Source organism: Carassius gibelio, chromosome B3, assembly GCF_023724105.1.
Source record: "Carassius gibelio isolate Cgi1373 ecotype wild population from Czech Republic chromosome B3, carGib1.2-hapl.c, whole genome shotgun sequence".
Taxonomy (NCBI): Eukaryota; Metazoa; Chordata; class Actinopteri; order Cypriniformes; family Cyprinidae; genus Carassius; species Carassius gibelio.
The window spans coordinates 26631553-26651919 of NC_068398.1; the positions used below are offsets into that span (position 1 = coordinate 26631553).

At 35.3% G+C, this 20367-nt stretch overlaps 2 protein-coding genes across 4 annotated transcripts; both read right to left on the bottom strand.

Annotated features, from left to right (window-relative positions):
- Nucleotides 1–44: 44 nt before the first annotated feature.
- On the bottom strand, nt 45–5822 carry LOC127953939 (nuclear body protein SP140-like protein). The gene is made up of 13 exons (XM_052553310.1): nt 5582–5822; nt 5334–5432; nt 5033–5166; nt 4725–4778; nt 4361–4394; nt 4103–4255; nt 3622–3755; nt 1311–1379; nt 1032–1150; nt 853–955; nt 675–734; nt 428–568; nt 45–289 (listed from the first exon to the last, which is right to left on the bottom strand). The coding sequence occupies exons 1-13, from the start codon at nt 5670–5672 to the stop codon at nt 221–223; spliced, it is 1260 nt and encodes a 419-aa protein (XP_052409270.1). The 5' UTR covers nt 5673–5822; the 3' UTR covers nt 45–220.
- A 2383-nt stretch (nt 5823–8205) lies between these two features.
- On the bottom strand, nt 8206–14131 carry LOC127953938 (nuclear body protein SP140-like protein). 3 transcript variants are annotated; one of them, XR_008153379.1, is made up of 16 exons: nt 13822–14131; nt 12872–13068; nt 12457–12555; nt 12160–12302; nt 11911–11958; nt 11744–11794; nt 11560–11584; nt 11303–11449; nt 10666–10799; nt 9792–9860; nt 9591–9709; nt 9410–9512; nt 9251–9292; nt 9000–9134; nt 8454–8870; nt 8206–8419 (listed from the first exon to the last, which is right to left on the bottom strand). XR_008153379.1 is itself a non-coding variant. In XM_052553309.1 (15 exons), exons 1-15 carry the CDS (start codon nt 13833–13835, stop codon nt 8790–8792), a joined length of 1404 nt encoding a protein of 467 aa, XP_052409269.1. In that variant the 5' UTR covers nt 13836–14131; the 3' UTR covers nt 8206–8789. The 3 variants fall into 3 exon arrangements, 2 of the variants coding, with proteins under 2 accessions (XP_052409269.1, XP_052409268.1); XM_052553309.1 differs by having other exon boundaries at nt 8206–8870; nt 9410–9509; XM_052553308.1 differs by having other exon boundaries at nt 8206–8870.
- Between the last annotated feature and the right edge of the window lie 6236 nt (nt 14132–20367).

Sequence of the window (20367 nt, forward strand, 5' to 3'; positions counted from 1 at the left end):
ATATATACACACACAGTATATATTTATATACAAGTAAATAACACTCAGAGTTAAAACCTTTTTATTAAAAGGTGGTGTTGAATACACTGCACATAATTGTTTATAACTGAACTCCATCAAATATTGTCTAAATATATTTTCCTTAACTTATAATTTCTGTACAATACTCACAAATGTTATCATACATTCTAATAAAATACTTCTTTTTAAGGTTGTGATGTTACAGGGGCTTAAAGACTGTTTCAAACAGTTCCTTGAGCCTAAAGGTCATTCTACTGAAGTCATTATCCTACAGGAAAAGAAATGGGGAAAAAGACTGTATTTAGTCTATAGAAGAAAAGCTTTTATCAAAAATGTATCAATTTATTAAATATTAATTATTCATAATTATTTAGAATAAATTGATTAGCTACATTTCCAAACTCACCCTGTTGGCGGTGCAGTGGTGGAAAACGTATTCAATCGCTGTGATAAACTCTTGCACTGTTTGATAGTCATTATTCTCCAAGTTCATTCTCACTCTGCCCAGCATCATGGGACCACAGATGTTCTCACTGTATCCTGGAGCCTGGACACCCGCAGGGCAGACGTCACATGAATGTACACCATGTATAAGAGCTTTAAATATTTAAATGATCCAGAGCAGGACAGACAAACAGGCAGATTATATTTACATTGGCACACAGGTCAGTCTTGCTCTCGTGTAGCAGGTGTAAAAGCAGATACTGGCAGTGCTAGAACAAACAACAAACATACCTAAGTGTTACATTTTTTCCCTTTACAATGAAATAAATGTTGTTTTGGACCCCACTGACTTCCACTTTATGGGCTAAAAAATTGCATGAACTTTACCAGTGTGTACTGAGAGACTGGACTGCTCAAAACATTCTCTTGGGTTCTTTGACTAGAACTGTCCATCTTCTTCATCACACAAAATGTGCAGCTCCACTGGCTTCTGTACGCACAAAACACACAGTGTTACACAGCCACGTTTAGTCTGTGTAATCCAGCATGATTTCTTTGTCTCTTACCCATGTGAGTCTCCGTCTGGAGCTGGTAGGTGACAGCGTGAATGAAAAGCTCGTGGACACTCGTCACAGCACAAAAGCTCTCCATCAGAGTTACACACGAAACACACGTCATCATTCAGCTGCGACAAGAGTTCATTCAGAAATAAACTACTCTATATGTTATGGAGCACACTGTAGAAATTCTCATCAGCTCATCAAATTCATCAGCAGTTCTGATGAGATTTTGGTGGTCTTGTTGATGCTTTGACATGACTGTAATTGAGAGGGAAGTTATCTTACTTGGTTCTGATCCGGTTCTTGGCAGATCTCACAATCACAGTTGACTGCATGTGGTTCCAAAACTCTTTTCTGAAAGTATGTGAAAGCACATTAGAATTGTGTATACTGCACAATCATTTGATCAGACCTTGCCATACACTAGAAAATAAAGGGGATTCACAGTGATGCCATAGAATAATATTTTTATCTAAATGGCTCCATAAAGAACCTTTAACATCTGAAAGTTTTTGCGGGAAAAGAAGGTTCTTCCGATTATAAAAAGGCCAGAAAGAGATGGTTCTTTTAAAGAAGGCAAGTTTATTTATATAGCATATTTCGTACACAATGGTAATTCAAAGTGCTTTACATAAAACAAAGTAAAATAATTATGAAGACAAATAATAACAAAAATAAAAAGCAATTTTTTAACTTTTAAAATGATTAAAAAGTTTACTTATTTAAAATGAATTTAAAAACAGTTCGAAAATTATTTTACATAAAAAAAACAGAGAAAATACAGTGCAATCAGTTCAGATATTGCACAATAGCAAAACAGTCAAACTCTGAGGAAACCATTGATAGCATTTCTGTGACCTTTTCAACAAAAGCTGGAGAGTATTTTGGAGGCCTGTAAATAATAATAAACATAATGTGTGGAGCACCTTTCAGCACAATCCCTAGATATTCAAAAGCCAAGTACTGACCAAATGACACTTGCTTTTATTGATAGATATCTTTAAATAGAGCAGCTACACCTCCACCTCTCCTAACAGTCCTGCGTGTAAGTGAAGTTAGGAGGGGCTGCTTCATTGAGGACTGTTGCACTGCAGCTGTCTTCTTGTCACAGTGTCTGGGTTGTGTTCCCTGGGTGTCCACTAGGTGTCCTCCGTTCCCACAGTGTCTGTCATCTTATCACTTCCTGTTCCCTTATTTGGTCACCTTCCTCCTTGTTTTAGTTAATTGATTGTTCCCTCACCTGTCTCCAGTTTCCCCATTATCCTTCTGTGTATTTATACCCGGTCTGTCTGAGTCTTTGTCACGGAGTCCTTGTCGTATGAATGATACCTTCCAGAGTCTGCTCTTCCCGTGTGTTCTTGTTTTGTTGCGGGTTCGAATCTCAGACCGGCAATACCATGACTTAGGTGTCCTTGAGCAAGACATGGAACCCCCAACTGCTCCCAGGCACACAGCATCAATGGCTGCCCACTGCTCCGGGTGTGTTTACAGTGTGTGTGTGTGTGTGTGTGTTCACTGCTCTGTGTGTGTGCACTTTGGATGGGTTAAATGCAGAGCACAAATTTTGAGTATGGGTCACATCACTTTATAAAATGGGACATCAACCTTTATTTTCTATGAGAAGCAAAGAAGTGGAGATGCCGGAGAGAGGGATAATGTGTCCGGTGAGCGGGGCTGTGTCTCTGGTGTTTCCGGTGGCTGTTTTCCAGAAAGTCATGCCTGGGTGCTGAATCTTGTAGCTGTTTTGATATATCACAGTCTGTCTGTGAGGAGCTCTGTGGTAAGGGCTCAGCTGGGATAGTGTCCATCAACAGTGCTTGTTTTGGCTGCGTGGTGTTATCAGTGTCCTTGTGGGATATGTCAACCACATGATGACTCGGACACTGTGCTGAATGGATAGACACACTCTGCTGAAGGATGACGGAGGAAGAAGTAGATATTTTCCCTAAGCAAACTAGCACCAAGTTTGTTTGGGTGGAGCCCATTTGGTTTAAAAAGTTGTCTATGGCCCCAGAAAAGATTGAAGTTGTTGATGAAATTCACACCTTTTATACGACAAGATCTTTGTAGCCATGTGTTCAGCCCAAGCATCCGTGAAAACATATTTGTTCGCCTTCCTGGGAGTGGTCCACTGATGAACGACTTGTTTATTTTTAAGAGTGTACCAACAACAAACAACAATCATTTGCATAGTATGAAAAACAAAAATATGGAAGTCAATGGCTACCATTGACAGTTTGGTTACCAACATTTAACAGAAGAAAAAAATCATTTAGGTTTGGAACAACATGAGGGGGAGTAAATGAAGACAAGATTTCCATATTTGAGTGAGCTGTCCCTTTAATGTAAACACTTAAAAATAACATTAAAAAAGAACTCTAATTGTATCAATATAAATACGGTGCAAACATCAGGCATAATCATATGTGATCTCTAAACCTCTCCCAGATTTTTCTAGGATTTAATATTGAATATAAAAACAATGTTAATGGACCCTCATGGGGTCACAATGTCTTGTTTGTTTCTCTGAATTGAATCAATTGAAATCAGAAATTTTCACAATTTTAAATGTTTACTATTTAGTATTTTCTTTTACCTTTATAAGCTTCCCAAGAGGCATTCCATGGGACACAATGTCTTTCTTCCATGTTCCATCTGGTTTGTTCAGTCTGATGAAATCCTCAGGTGTCAGCCAGAAATCCTCAGTTCTTATGCATCTCCTACAACGCCCTGAAATAAAGTCAAAACTGAGTGCGAAAGTCTTGTACCACTGCAGTCAAGCAGTGAATTTACATTCATTGTTGATATGTAGGAGAAAAAGCAGTACGGGACTCTGCCTACAACTACCCTGATAGTGCCTCTAGTGGAGGTCTCAGATAAAAATTGCAGCGTAATACATCTTCAGCAAGTTATTTCAGGTTTTGCAGAAATGTAGGCAGAGTCACATATTTCCAATGAGCCTGGCTTGTTTGAAACAGATAACTTGTCTTCAAAAAATGTTATAGTTGTGCATGTAAAACACTGAAAACATATTAATATTCATAACAACTGTAATAAAAGCATTCCCACTCACACACCTGTGGAAAATCGATATTTGTGTAGAATGCCAGAGTCAGATCCACATGTAACAGGTAAGACTGGACCTTCAAACACGCTCATGTCAATAGCGTCGTCCTCATCTTCGTCTTCATCATCATCGTCTTTATTGTCTTCAATCTTTTCATGTGATTCTACAACAAATACACAAATATCACTAAACAGAATACAAAGTTTTTCTTATTCTAAATAACTGTTGTAATGATCTTATTTAAAGGAATCTTCCCCCATTTACTCACCTTGTTTTTGCAAACCCTCATAGCTTTTTCTCTTCTGCAGAACATGAAAGGAGAACTTTTGGTAGTATTTTATTTTACAGTACTGTTACTCATTTACACACTTTGTACTTATAATAGTAATGACAAAAATTAGGTAAAAACTACAGTATGTACTGACCCTGAACCTAGCCCATGTAGTCACCTTATATTACCAGTACTTTCTTTACACTGTAAGTACACTGTAAGTGCACATACTGCAAAATAAAGTGCAACCGAAATTTTGATGAACATCTTTGTCACTTCTAAGACACATTTGAAAGCTTCAGCCTAGAAAGGTTAAGTTTTCCATGAAATCAGATCTACAATGATCGAAAAGCAGTCAAACCTTTGCATCCTGAACACTGCTTTTTTTAAAGGTTGAAGCTGAAAGAAATCCATCCTATGAACAGAAAAAGAACTAATTTAGAATTTGTCATGAACCCATGTATCTGTATATGACAGTAGTTGTTTATATTATCTATATTGTGTCCATTCTTGTTTCAGGGAAATGTTATTTATTTCATTTGTGTTTTTGTAAAATATGATTTTCTAAAAGATCATACTCGTGAATCACCAAGTCCATATTAACCGAAAAAAAAAAAAAAACAGTTTAGTGCATTAGTTAAAACTGTTATCGAAACCAATCTTATGCACCTCTATGAGTTTCTGGAGTGGAATCCCACTGCAAAGGATGCTGGTCCTCCACTTTTTGTTCTTCTCTTTCATTCCAAACCTCTCAAACTCAGTGGGCTTGAACCATTGTTCCTCACTGAAGATGCATTTCTGCTCTGAAGACAGAAAAATGATCTATGTTCAACTACTACTGGAATTACTTTGCTTCGTCTGGATGTTCTAAATGCTCCAGAATAACAATCTTGAGACATTAAAAAAAAATGTGTAGCTCTTAATAAACATTACTCAAATCTTGAACATGTAGAAACGTTTTTGCACTTACTATCATAATATTTTTTCAAATACAGGACACCCTCTTTATAGCCACATGTAACAGGAAGTTGATATTTGTTTTGAGTGTTTTTTTGTCCTGAAGATGATTCTGAAACAAGTGAAATCAAAATTGAAAAATGTAAATCTTCTCAATAACATGTTTGGCAGTTTAAATGTGCATTTGGCAGTGTAAAAAGAACATCTACTTGATTCATCACTGTTTTGTCATCATTAGTAAAAAATCGTTTCTGGACTTACTGGGGGAGTTTTGTTTCTTGACTTGTTTCTTCTTCTTAGAATGGGAGGACGACCCCGTCTGCTGTCTCTTCTTAAAGCTCTGTTTCTTCATCCTCCTCTGTTTTATCGCTTGATGTCAGTCAGATTCTAGAATGTTCTGAAAAAGTCATTTCGTGAAGGAGACTTTCGTATCTTCAGCATTATTTGAACATCAGGAAGTGGATGTGTTCCTCCATGTTGAGTTTTCTGTGGTGTAATAACTCCCCTCCCACACTCACAGCATTGAAACTGAAAGCTGCTTCCTGGTCCAGTGCCTTTGCATCTGAGTGAATATAAAAATGAAAAAATATTCACATAAGGATATGTTTAACTTAAATTAATTAATGCAATTCAAATATTTCAATGCAGTTAACGCACTATCCACACCCTCAGGCTTGTATGTCATTTTGCATTGATACACAGAAGACAAATATGATGCATTTCAAGATATTGGGGCAAAAATGCTTTTGTGTGAGTATTTGTCTCATATTTATATAATATATGATAACACCATCTTAAACTTGGGGATAATTCTGTATTTGGTTGCATTCATTATGAAGGTATGAACTTTTTTAAATATCACATTTAAAAATCTAGAGTTTAATCATATCTAAATATTTCTTCAAATGAAAAACTTGCTATTTCCTTACAGGTACCTATAGTGGGTTAACTAACTCTAATTTACTTCTTTGCATTGGAATTTGAAACCCTTTCTCTATTTAACCTTAAATACTACACTAAGCGTAATATAAGTAGTCCTAATATAAGTAGTCCTAAATAAAGCTGCATTTTACGATTCACGCCACATTAAGTGCGCCAAAAACTGTATTTATTGTTTACATTTCGTATTAAACCTTACAGAGATTGAGACTGTTTCATATCGCAAGCAGGGTTGCTAATTTGGCATGAGATTTACATGGGCAGAGTAATATTTATTTTATCAGATTTGAAGACGCACACTGGGTGAACACACTTTAATCTACTACTGTCTATGCTTCTTACACTAAAATATTGCTCTCCCTTTCCTCTAGCTCTCCCTACTGGTCACTACCTTACATCCCACCTTGAAATATGTGCTCATTCATCAAAATTAACCACACCTCAAATCTCTCAACATTAAACAGTATAAATACTTTCCAATACAGCATACAGTTATTCAAATAATTATTTTGACTCAACATGAACATAAATTGGCATCACTTAATAAACATCTTTGCCCAACAGATATTAGACTTGTAATACCTTAAAGGGATAGTTCACCCAAAAATGAAAATTGAATGTTTATTTGCTTAACCCTAGGGCATCCAAGATTTATGTGACTTTGTTTCTTCAGTACAACATAAACTGAGATATTTAACTCAAACCATTGCAGGCTGTTAGTCATACAGTATAGTGCAAGTGGATGGGAATCGCGGCTAAAACATAAAAAAGCCCACAAACAAAACCAAATTAAACCCTCCGCCTCATGATGATACACAAAACGATTATATATATATATATATATATATATATATATATATATATATATATATATATATATATATATATATATATATATATATGAAGAGTTCAGATGCAAAAGCCTCTAAATGCCATTTGAAATTTGCATCTAAAATTTGGATTTTTATCAAGCTCCTATGCTTAGGTTGAGTCATTTTACTTTAATGGCAATGTGCAGGTCCTTTGCCAGACTATTAAAGTGAAATAACTGAACATAAATATAGGAGCCTGATAAAAATCCCAATTTTAGATGAAAATTTCAGATGGCATTTAGAGGCTTTTGCATCTGAACTCTTCATATATATAATTTTTTTTTTTTTTTACTTTGATGCACTAAAATGCCTGTGTAAAATGCTGTGTAGCTTTATCCCAAAGTGGAGTGTGCTCACTTTGAAGGTGTTCATCTTCAGTTCTCTCTTCACAGCAGTTCAGTCAATGTACTGTTTGAGTGCATGCATTACTCCGGGATATTGGTTTGTTTGAACTCAGAGTGAGTGTCAGCCACATTAAAAAAGTTAACAGCTTAAGTCAATTGTGCATTAATGTTTATTGGAGACGCGGACCATTTAAAATGATTCAGTTCGATTTGGTTACATCGAATGATTCATTTGCGAACCGGATATCACAAACTGCTTTGTTTTGATCTCTCTCATAACAGACACGGAAGAGGAGACAATGCTGAGTAAAGTTGTAGTTTTTGCTATTTTTGGACCAAAATGTATTTTCGATGCTTCAAAACATTCTAACTGACCCTCTGATGTCACATGGACTACTTTGATGATGTTTTTCTTACCTTTCTGGACATGGACAAGTATACCGTACACACAGCTTCAATGGAGTGACTGAGAGCTCTCAGACTAAATCTAAAATATCTTAAACTGTGTTCTGAAGATAAAAGGAGGTCTTACTGGTTTGGAACAAATATGAGGGTAAGTTATTAATTACATAATTTAGATTTTTCGTTGAACAAACCCTTTAACACAACAAAAAGTTACATAAAAATGTTTTAAAAACAACCCCACTAATATTAATTATTTAATAATTTCTTAATGTAAAATCAAACAATATACTCAAATAACTGCACACATTTTTTTATACAAAGGTACCAGTTTATTTAAGTTTAAATAAAAGAAGAATAAAAAACAATAGAACAATAAATGTGAACAAAAATATAATAACAATAATGTGTAGTTAGATTCAGATCTTAAATGTGAAGTGTGTAACTTTTGATGTTGAAATTCATTCCATCTCAGCTTAGAAGAAACAACTATAATTTGAACATTTATTTATGTTTATTGAACATTTAGTGTCCATAGCTGGCTCTGTTCGGCATTGTGTTTCTTTGGCCATGTACACACTGCAGCTAAATTTGCTCGCCAATTCACCTTTTAGTGCTTAACCCTGTTCTAAGTAAATTACAGGAGTGAAAACTGTTATACAACCAAATTAACTGCTAAAAATTCAGGTTGTAACAACTGCATTTACAAAAATGTTACACTTGTTCAATTCCAAATTGAACAATTAGTTGTTAATAATGTATTTAAACATACCAGAGTTGTGACTTTCTTCAATATGCTTAATAGCCATCGCTTATAAATTATAAGGTATATATAAATTATAAGTTATAATATGTGGACATAGCAACACTTCAGTAGTAATGACATATTGACAAACATCCCACAGCATGAGGTTATAGGAGCTTAAAGATGGTTTCAAACTCCCTCTTGAATACTTCCTTCAGCTTGGAGGTCATTCTACTCGAGTTACTGCCCTACAGAGAAGAAAGAGAGAAAGAAGGGAAACAAATGTAGAACTTAGTAGATAAAAACATTATCTTAAATCCAAAAGGTGAAGACTCTTGTCACTGCTAAACATTGCAGAAGGTTAAAATTAAACTCACTTCACTGGAGGTGCAACAGTTGTTGCAAACCAGTTCAATATCCGTGACAAACTCCTGTAATGTTTGATAATCATTCTTCTCCAACTTCAGCTTCATTCTGCCCAGATCAAAAATGTTCTCACTGAATCCTGGAACCTGAACACCAGCAGTTCAGATGTCACATACTGTACATATAAACCACATACAGTATAAGAGCTGTAAATATTGACTAAGAGTGATATGAAGCTCCTAAATATGAGATTTACACTGGCCTTGCTCTCGTGTAGCAGGTGTAACAGCAGGTACTGGCAGTGCTAGAAGACAATCAAACAGACAATAAGTGTTAAATATTTTTTTGGTCCATAAAATAAAAGAAAAGTAGTTTCAGAACCCACTGAATTCCACTGTGAAAAGTTTTATGTAAACATCACCAGTGTGTACTGAGAGACTGGACTGCTCAAAACGTGTTGTAGGGTCTTTTGATTGGAACCGTCCATCTTCTTCATCACACAAAAAGTGCAGCTCCACTGGCTTCTGTACACACACAACACACAGTGTTACACAGTCACATACATAGTCCGTCTAATTCGGCATGATTTCTTTCTCTCTCACCCAAGCGAGTCCTTATGTACAGCCGGTAGGTGACAGTGTGAATGAAAAGCTCGTGGACACTCGTCACAGCACAAAAGCTCTTCCTCAGAATCACACACGTAACACATATCATCATTCAGCTGGGACAAGAGTTTACAGAGGATGTTTAGTTGTGATGTTGATGTTCTGATGTGGCTGTAATTGTAAGTGATGGTGTCTTACTAGATCCTGATCCAGGTCTTCACAGAGCCTACAATCGCAGGTTATCATATGCAGTTCCAAAACTCTTTTCTGGAAAGTATGAGAATGAAGTGTCAAATTATTTAAGTTTAAAATGTGAATATCATTGGTTTTCCATTTGGTCTTCCTTTTTTTAACAAATGATTTAATTCATAAAAAAATACAAATAATAATAATTCAACTTCAAATTTTCATCTCAGTAAAGCTGAACAGATTCACTTTGAGGAACACGCAGCATGTACTACGTATATACATTTAAATTCAATGCAATAGGACAGTTGTATGATATTTGTATAAACTTCTCTATGAAGATTCTATGAAATAATGAAGAATAATAACCAAAATAATACATGTCCTATGACAGTGATACAAAATAATATCAAAATAAATATCTTTTCATATCAATCATACCATTACAGCTTTATCCCTTTTCCAAAAGTAAACATGTTGTGTAAAATAAAAGTTATGACTGATGCATATTACAATTAAATCAACACAAAAGGCCTGCTGTATCTTACGAGGTACATTTATATTTTTAAAATGAACAACTAATATTTCTCTGGCACACGTTGGTTGATGAATCTATGCCTACATGTAACAAAATCCCTGCCTGTGTGCTGACCTGATGATGACCTGCTTTAAAATGCAAAAAACAATAATACCAGATGACTATTATTATTTTGCACAGAACTGAACTGAAGATGGCATGGTTTGGTCTTTGTCTGACTAATCAGTGGAAATATGTGTTTAAATATTAAATATAGGCTATTATAAAATGTTCTACTCCTGAATGTAAAACTGAAAAGTCAAAGTGAAATCTTTATCAAATTTAATAAAAAATAATAAAAATAAAAACCATTATAAGTTTCCCCAGAGGTATCCCACTGGATAAAATGTCTTTTCTCCACATTCCATCTGGCTTGTTTAGTCTGATGAAATCCTCAGGTGTCAGCCAGAAGTCTTCTGTTCTTATGCATCTCCCACAGCGCCCTGGAATAACAACACTCAGGCTCTGTACCATAGTTTAAGAAACTCTTAGAGCTATGAATTAATCCAAAATCTATTTGGGCACTTACATCACACTTAAAATGTCTAAATGCCATTGCAGATACAAAATATCAAACCAAGTAGGACTTGCAATTAAATGCCACCAGAGCTTCTCTGTATGTCACTTTTGCTCAGGGACTTCTGGTGATTGGTGTTTTTGTTGATTTTTTTGTGCAAAAAAATAAAAAATAAAATAAATAAATAAATATATATATATATATATATATATATATATATATATATATATATATATATATATATATATATATATATATATATATATTTGAAGTTTGAAGTTTGATATTTTGTATATTCAATGACATCTGGGTATTTTTATGTGTGTCTAAAGTGTTCAAACATTTTTAGGTGCTACTGTAGCTATAAATGTAAAACATAACTAATCAACACACAATATTACTTATTTAAAAATATAGCCACTCACATACCTGTGGCAAAGCGATTTTTGTGTAGGATGCCGGAGCCAGAACCACAGGTAACAGGTAGAATCTGAACTTCGAACATGGTCATGTCAGTGATATCTTTATCATCATTATCAGCACTGTCATTGTTATCATGGTTACTGGTGTTTGATTCTACAACAAATACACAAACACTGAGGAAACAGGAAATAGAGAATACAGAAATAGAAAACTGTTGATATTAATCAGAATATTGTCTGGTAATGGGTCACTGTTATACTGACCGGAGCAGGAGGGAAACAGCTGTCTCTGAAAATTAAGAGATGCAAACATGTCAATGATGGGGAACATGGGAAAAGCTCTCACAACCCTGTTTATCTGTGATCCTGTGCCTTAAACATCGGGACTGGATTTGTTATTTATTTATTTATGTTTATTTTATGTAAAGTCATCATATCAGGATCTAACCTTTCTATTTCTGAGTCTGTCAGCAACAGGTGAGGGGTCAGGAGAATCAATCTGTGAAACAGACAAAGATTTAAAAACATTTTTTTTATTTCATAAATATGTTATGTGCTAATTTTGTGCTTTTTGGTAACAAAAACAAAAAAACTAAATAAGTCAATAAGTCAAACCTGTTTATTCTGAATCCGTCTTTTCTTAAGGGGAGACAAAAGACCAGCCTATGGATGGAAGATATGCTCATCTTATCAACACTGATATATGTTATTGTTTTACTTAAATTAACACTTAAATATTTTGATTTATTAATAACTGGATCATAAAATCAGTTTCTGTTAAATGCACACATTGAGCATTTTAGCCATTATTGAATGCTAGATTAAATTCCATTGATTGTGTATTATTTAAACCATTTAATGCACCTCTATGAATTTCTGGAGTGAATATTTATCACAAAAGATGGTGGTCTTCCATTTTTTGCTTCTCCCTTTTCCTCCAAACCTCTCAAATTCGTTGGGCTTGAACCACTGGTCTTCACTTAAGATGCACTCCACTGAAGATGGATCTAAAATAATACTGGAGTTACTTTTGGACTTGTTTTAGAGGAAGTGTTTTCAACATGTCTAGATGCTTCAGAATTATGTTTTCAAGAATTCTTCAACAAGTGACTCTTCACGTTATATTAAACATAATTGCAATCCTTAATTCTCTGCACCTACTGTCATTATATTTCTCCACATGCAGGATGCCGTTTTTATCCCCACATGTGACAGGAAGTTCAGATTTGTTTCCAAATTTTTGTCTCAACTGTCTGGAGTCTGAAACAAATATCACAAATGTCAAACATCACAGACTTATTAAATTTAACAAATTTACCAGTTCTATTATATATATATATATATATATATATATATATATATATATATATATATATATATATATATATATATATGAACAATATATTTATTGTTTTGTCATTTAAACTTAAACAAACCTCCTTTTGTACATCAATTGACCTTTAATATTACATGCAGAGCAGTGTTAATAACTCTTTTCAGAATTCATCTAATTGTTTTGTAATCTAATTGCTGAACTATACTCTACTTTGGAAAGCACACTTGGGGACTTTGGTACCTTCGACTTGACTCTTCTTGGGTGTACAAAGGGAAGACGTTTTTTTCAGTTTCCGTTTTTGTCCTTTTTTTGCTTCTGTGCGGTCGTTCTCATTCAGACTGTCAGATCCTGTGCTGCTCTCAGGATTCCATTCTGATTCAGATTCCGAGTCCGATGTTGTGTCTATGTCCGACTCTCCTTCCATGTCCTGTGGCTCTCTGAAAATCAAGCAATACTGATTGATTATATGTTTCATAGAGGAAATGATCATTGCTTTGCACTTTTAACCATGATCATGTGAACTTGCTTTCTGTCATATTTAATGATGAATAAAAATGTTACAAAGATGAGCATGATGTGAGAAATGAAACATGAACATGTCTATACACAGTAGTTTATCGATAAAGGAAATGTTTATATTTAAGTGAAATAATTTCAAAATAAGGGAAAATACAATAATGGACTGACAGTCACAGTAAAAAAAACATTGATTTTAATGTTTAAATGTATAATACAACAAATGTTCTTATAAGTAGATCTACATTTTAATAAAATATAAATGTATTATTTTTTTGATATATTACATCATTTTAAAGTAATGTTACATTTACCCTTTTTAATCACTATACTGTATGTTGTACAGTAATTTAACTTTTTACATTGCAAATAAATGCTGTGATTGCAAAACTGACATCATATTCTTATAGTAGCTGCATGAAGCAAACCTTCACGTTGTTTTGTTTGCAAAAATAAATATCAATCCAAGTCATATAAGAAATAGATTAATTCCGTACATTATAATAGGATTGAAATCTAATGCTGTCTCTAATGCTGAAACAAAAACTGAAAGTTGCTTCCTGTACCGTGTTTTGAAATCTGTGTGACAGATAGAAACGAAAAGAATAGATACCACAGACCAGAAGATATTCGTAACATCAAACTTGAATTTATTAATGAATTAATGTACTTACCGTGGTGTGTTCATGACTTTCAGTGTGTTTCCTCTCTCTACACACAGGTTATTACGTACATTCAAAAACAATGTAATCTCCTTTTCTTGAACATGCTCCACCTAACCACACCTTTCAGTAGGTGTGACTGCGTCACTGAGAAACTATTCCTCTTGATCACTTAAAAAACATCACAAATAAACACCAACTTCCACATCATTCAGAATTGAAATCTTTTATATATTATTAATTATTAATAGGTGTTTAAATTAGAAGCCGTTTTCTGAATTTGAATGACTTGTATTTGAGGAACAAGAGAACTAGAAACTAGAATGGCAGAACAACAGACTCTAGTAAAACTCCTCCTCTCAATTACGCAAGAGAGTAACTCAGAAACACTCTGACACAGAAACGAAACTGAAATTTAAACTGAAATAAAAGCATGTCATTGTGGTTTGACTGAATTATTACAAATACAAACAATTAGTCACACTATCCTTTCAAACCAGCATTTTTCCAAAACATTATCAAATGTTAACTAATAAAAGCTTAAAAGATTGGTACATACAACTATTGAAAGTATTGCAATAGTTTTTATATTGATATCCTAAATATAAATAATTAAAAGAATCTGATCGAGTTTATAATCACACATAAAGACAAATAGGTTAGATAAAGTCTGAAATTTTCAAATACTAAGAAAAAAACATAAATATTAGTACCACTCAGAAATTCAGTAATAGACACTGGTATGACTTTTCAAAGGCAGATAGTTACTGTTCATCTCTAAATATTCTTACTCTATTGAGAAGCAAACACAAGATGTGAAAGTGACCAAAGCTCTTCAAAGAAATCATAAAATTCATAAAAAAAAGAGAAAAAACATGATAAATAGAGCTCATTAACTTGTTGGCAGTAGATTTTACAAAATTAAAAATGTCATGCATCTTACATACATTATAATGAGTACCAGATTGAATCTCTGAAAGACTTGTAAAAGAGGTGTTATTGGATTCTGAAGATTTTCTGCAACACTTCCTCAAACATTTGCTTCAGCCTGCCACCCATTTGGCTAAACTCACTGTCCTTTGAAGAGCAAGAGAACAAAATATTAAATAAATAAATAAATATTTCAAAAACCTTGTGAAGTTAATCATCTTGGCAGTAATCATCTTAATCATTTTAGGCAAGGGGAAAGGTAGATGGAGTATCTGTTGTTTTTTTTGTTTTTTTTAGTTTCTTTTTTACTTGTGTTTTCTGAAATTCTGAATAAATTCGAATAACTTTGAAAACATGTAAAGTCAAGTACACACCTTATTCCAAAGAAGTTCGGACACTGTACAAGTTGTGAGTAAAAAAGGAATGGAATACTTTACAAATCTCATAAAGTTATATTTTATTCACAATAAAATATAGATAACATATCAGATGTTGAAAGTGAGATGTGTTTAAATGCCATGCCAAATATTGGCTAATTTTGGATTTCAAAAAGTTAGGACAGGTAGCAATAAGAGGCCGGAGAAGTTAAATGTACATATAAGGAACAGCTGGAGGACCAATTTGCAACTCATTAGGTCAATTGGCAACATGATTGGGTATAAAAAGAGCCTCTCAGAGTGGCAGTGTCTCTCAGAAGTCAAGATGGGCAGAGGATCACCAATTTCTTCCAATGCTGGGACGAAAAATAGTGGATATCAGAAAGGAGTTTCTCAGAGAAAAATTGCAAAGAGTTTGAAGTTATCATCATCTACAGTGCATAATATCATCCAAAGATTCAGAGAATCTGGAACAATCTCTGTGTGTAAGGGTCAACCAGACTGGATCCCTGTGATCTTCTGGCCCTTAGACGGCACTGCATCACATACAGGAATGCTACTGTAATGGAAATCACAACATGGGCTCAGGGGCCTGTACCATGATGGTAGCTGAGAAAAAATTTTGTGTTACAGGATTAGTTTTGAGTTGACAAAACCAATCCTCTCCAATCCGGCTTTGTTGGTACTATGATGCTGATCTTAGTTTGTGGAGCACGTGCATATGAATGTGTGACATCACTGGCGAACAGCCAATCATGAGCCTTGCAACACAAAACAAGTTTGATTTACTTCTCGCGAGAGACCCAGCGAGATTCAAAACTAAAGGTTAAAGATTTTGCTAAAGTTTAAGAGATTGAGTATTAGTATTAAGAATATGACAAATTTAAACGTCAAATAAAAAATGAAGCAAGACAAATAAAATAAATATATATTTTATTTATTTAAAATTAAAAATGTATAATAGCAGTTAAACTAAAATTGCTTGTGTGTAATAGATAAATAATACTAACAATATGAATCATATTAATTTTATAAATCATAAAATGACTCTTTAATGATAATTATCATTAAAGCCAGAGTTCTTTTTTTTTTTTATCACTAGTGACCTTTAATTTGGAGGAAGATAAACTGGGGGAGTGACTTTGTGTCAGACATGTATCACTTTTCTCACATCTGATCTGACAAACTAACCTGAAACTTTCCTGGCCAGCCAGCTAATCCAGCTTCATGGTACAAGTCCCTGGAATACTTCCAGAAAACATTGTCAGTGAACACAATCCACCTTGCCATTCGCCATTGCCGGCTAAAACTCTATAGGTCAAAAAAAGAAGCCATATCTGAACATGATCCAGAAGCACAGGCGTTTTCTCTGGGCCAAGACTCATTTAAAGTGGACTGTGGCAAAGTGGAAAACTGTTCTGTGGTCAGACGAATCAAAATTTGAAGTTCCTTTTGGAAAACTGGGACGCCAGTTTTATCAGCGCTCAGTTCAGAAGCCTGCATCTCTGATTGTATGGGGTTGCATGAGTGCGTGTGGCATGGGCAGCTTACACATCTAGAAAGGAACCATCAATTCTGAAAGGTGTATCCAAGTTCTAGAACAACATATGCTCCCATCCAGACGTTGTTTCTTTCAGGGAAGACCTTTCAACATGACAATGCCAGACCACATACCACATACCACATACTGAAATGGCCAGCCTGCAGTCCAGATCTTTCACCCATAGAAAACATTTGGAGCATCATAAAGAGGAAGATGTGACAAAAAAGATCTAAGACAGTTGAGCAACTAGAAGCCTGTATTAGACAAGAATGGGACAAAATTCCTATTCCTAAACTTCAGCAACTTGTCTCCTCAGTCCCCAGACGTTTGCAGACTGTTAGAAAAAGAAGAGGGGATGCCACACAGTGGTAAACATGGCCTGGCCCCAACTTTTTTGAGATGTGTTGAATCCATGAAATTTAAAATCAACTTATTTTTCCCTAACAGCAGAGTATCTGTGTGATTGATCCGGGGTATGTATACTGTAAAGGTGCCATTCCAATTACGTGTGCATCCGCTCTCTGTTGGCTAAACAGCCGGGGTAGGAATGAGGTATGCATGTATGTACATGTATTTAAATGTGTGTGCCAGTACTGACGTTCCCAACGGTGAAGATCAACTCTTCACAAAGGTGATCATCTCTGTCTATTTAAAGTTGGCTCCATCCCTGCTTACCTGGACTGCTTTTACTTCTAACTTTTATCTTCTTGTTGGAATATGTTCCCTTCTCCTTGCCATCTTGTTCCCTTATCTTTATTTTTCCTACTTGTTTCCCTTTACTTTTTTCCATTTCACTCATCCAGTCATATCCTGAAGTGCTGTCCAAACCCTGCTCTGAATATATGGATGATTTACCATCCATCCCCTGTGGGTATCTAAAGCACAGTCATCAATTAGTTGTAGATATTCAAAATTGGGTGTATGAGGCGAAATAAATACACACTTGCGAACAGAATGGATGATTTTTTTTTCAGTTTACACCGTTCAAGTAAATCCCTGCAATTTTTCTATTAAAGAGTTAAGAGAGGATCATGTGCACAAATGCCTTTCATCATAAACACTATGTCATAAAATATATATTTATATATCTGGGCATAATTAAAGGAAGAAAAAGATGACCTTACCTGTAAAACACAGAAATGAACCTGGCTGCACAGAAACACAACTGAAACTTGCTCCTCAGACTGTATGTCTTTGCATTGAAGAAAAGAAACTGGATAACACTTAAAACTTACTTTTAAAAAGAATTAACATTAAAATAAAACTAATACATATAATTAAATTAACGCACACACAGACACACACACACACACACACACACACACACACACACACACACACACACACACACACACACACACACACACACACATATATATATATATATATATATATATATATATACACACATATATATATACACATATATATATATACAAATTTCATTCCATTTCAAAATAGTCTGTTGGTTAATGGGGACACAGCCTTGTTTCCCTTAGATACGGAATGAGTGTGTCGTAAGCCATTTAGGCTAAGGTGCTATGGGGGTCCTTTTCTCCGATTTCTGAAGCCTTTTGCAAGTACACAGTGAAACTGCATGACCATTGGTTAGTGGAGTTCGATAGAAGCTCCCAAAGATGTCCCAAATCCTTTGAACAATCTGTGGATGGAGCCTTCACTCCTCCGCGGGGAGGTTGCCCTGGGACAACATTTCCGCCCGTGTTCAAAATGCCCTGCAAATGCACTGCCTTCAGCGAGAGCAGGTGGTGCTGGGACCACTCTAGGATCCTTTTCATTGGAGGGAATAGGGGTTTTGAGGAGAGCCCACCATGGCGATTTATGAAGAACACCACTTTCATGTTGTCCGACTGGACTAGGACGTGGTTCCCTGCCAGGAGTGGTAAGAAAGTGTAGAGAGCTCGTCATACAGCCAGCATTTCCAGTTGGTTCATATGGAGCTTGCCTTCTGTACTCGTCCAGACACCAAAAGTCGGATGGCCTTCGCACAGGGCTCTGTGAAGCATCTGTGAAGACGACTTTCCACCTGCCAACTATCCCCAACGCTGTTCGTCCAAGGGCCAGGGTTGCACTGTCATCCATAATGTTGCCATAGTTTACATCAGAACATCCCTCCAGAGTACACTGTTATATTGACAACATGACTAAGCGATTTGACTGTCTTATCCGTAAACTATGACACAAGGACTTGTCATTCTGATGGCACTGACATGTTTGTAAGGATGAAAGAACCTAAGATACTGTTTCTCTTGAGAAACAGACAATACAAACATACACGGGCATCTTTGAGACACCCCACAGAGTGGAGGAGCAGGAGACCTCCTCCCCTTCTGGCCATTTGTTTCATTTTAAATCCCTTCACCCATTCTTCCTTCTACTCAATCAACTCAAAATGGTTACATGAAAATGTCAATGCAAGTGAACTAACACTCATGTCTGGTATCATTTGAAATGTCTCAGTGCAACTGGTACAATGGTCTCAATCTTACAAAAGTAGATTAAAAGATAATACAGATCCTAAGAGTTAAGAGATATTTTGCCTACTGTAATAGGAGTGCCCCTTCCCAGTGTCCTCCAGTTCCCATTGAGTTGTAAAACCACCCAGGCTTGGGACCTGAGTTAATGCAAATTCCAATTGTTAGTTCCTGTCTCCATCTCGGGGGATGTTTGTCTTGGTCTGAGGTATTTAAACGATTGCAGCAAAAGGATCAGGGCCTTCTGTAGCTGGAATGAGCCCATAGCATGAAGTGTGTCCACACACTTCATACTATGTATTTTTCTAAAAGTCAGGTATGCATCTTTTACTCTTAGATTCATCTTTGAGAATTTGATGTCTTGTATTGATTTGATATCTATGAATTAGGAATATCCTTACGTGACTGATAATAAATTGTTACATTTGATTTACTCTGACTTACTCTGAAATTATTTTCTCAAGTAGATTAAGTGAAGGCTATGTTTCCGCAAATCTGCAACCAGGGTTAAGTGCATACTAAAACTCAGACTAGATGGAACATAGGACACATTAGGATAGATTTAGATTTAGAGTAAAATAAAGGGTTAGATTAGAATAATCAAATGTCAGAAGAATAACAATAATAATTAGAGACCAACAAACAACCAATTTGCCTTTCAACCTAAATGCGAGGTCATAATAAAATGGAGTCAGATTAAATAATAATACAGAAGGAGTCAGATTTGAGTTTAACCTAAATTAAATAACTCTACGCGCTGAAAGACCGAACACGAAAGAAACCTTCATCCAGCACCGGATGCCTTCCTTGGGCCGAGTGCCTGGACCTGACATGTTCATTGACACAGATATTTATTTTTGAGAGATGAACTAAAGATTTTGAGCAAGAGACTGGCTTTTGCAGGTAATCCATGGTGTTTTGAGAAATGCACTTACTGTTTTACAAATCTCAAGGATGATTCGAGAAATGTACCAAAGCGACTGAGGAAAAACTGTAATAATGCTGATTATGAATGATCAAAAGTGATCATAGGTACATTTGCCTGTTAATAACCTGACCCAGAGACAAAACGGGAAAATTTTTATAGTTTACTGTAATGTTTTCATGGTTTTATGACTATGGTATATTTTATAGATAATTTTAACTGCATGAAGTGGATTGAAACATCGGTGCTGTTTTATTTCTGGAAAAATGTTAGACACAAAAAAAACTGAAA

Coding starts and splice junctions, on each gene's coding strand:
- LOC127953939 (XM_052553310.1), bottom strand. CDS start 5,672: ATGAAGAAACAGAGCTTTAAGAAGAGACAGCAGACGGGGTCGTCCTCC. Junction 1,151..1,310: donor AAGAACCGGATCAGAACCAA/GTAAGATAACTT, acceptor CTCTTGTCGCAG/CTGAATGATGACGTGTGTTT. Junction 569..674: donor AGACTGACCTGTGTGCCAAT/GTAAATATAATC, acceptor GCGGGTGTCCAG/GCTCCAGGATACAGTGAGAA.
- LOC127953938 (XM_052553308.1), bottom strand. Junction 11,585..11,743: donor ACAGACTCAGAAATAGAAAG/GTTAGATCCTGA, acceptor CTTAATTTTCAG/AGACAGCTGTTTCCCTCCTG. Junction 10,800..11,302: donor CAAAAATCGCTTTGCCACAG/GTATGTGAGTGG, acceptor TTGTTATTCCAG/GGCGCTGTGGGAGATGCATA.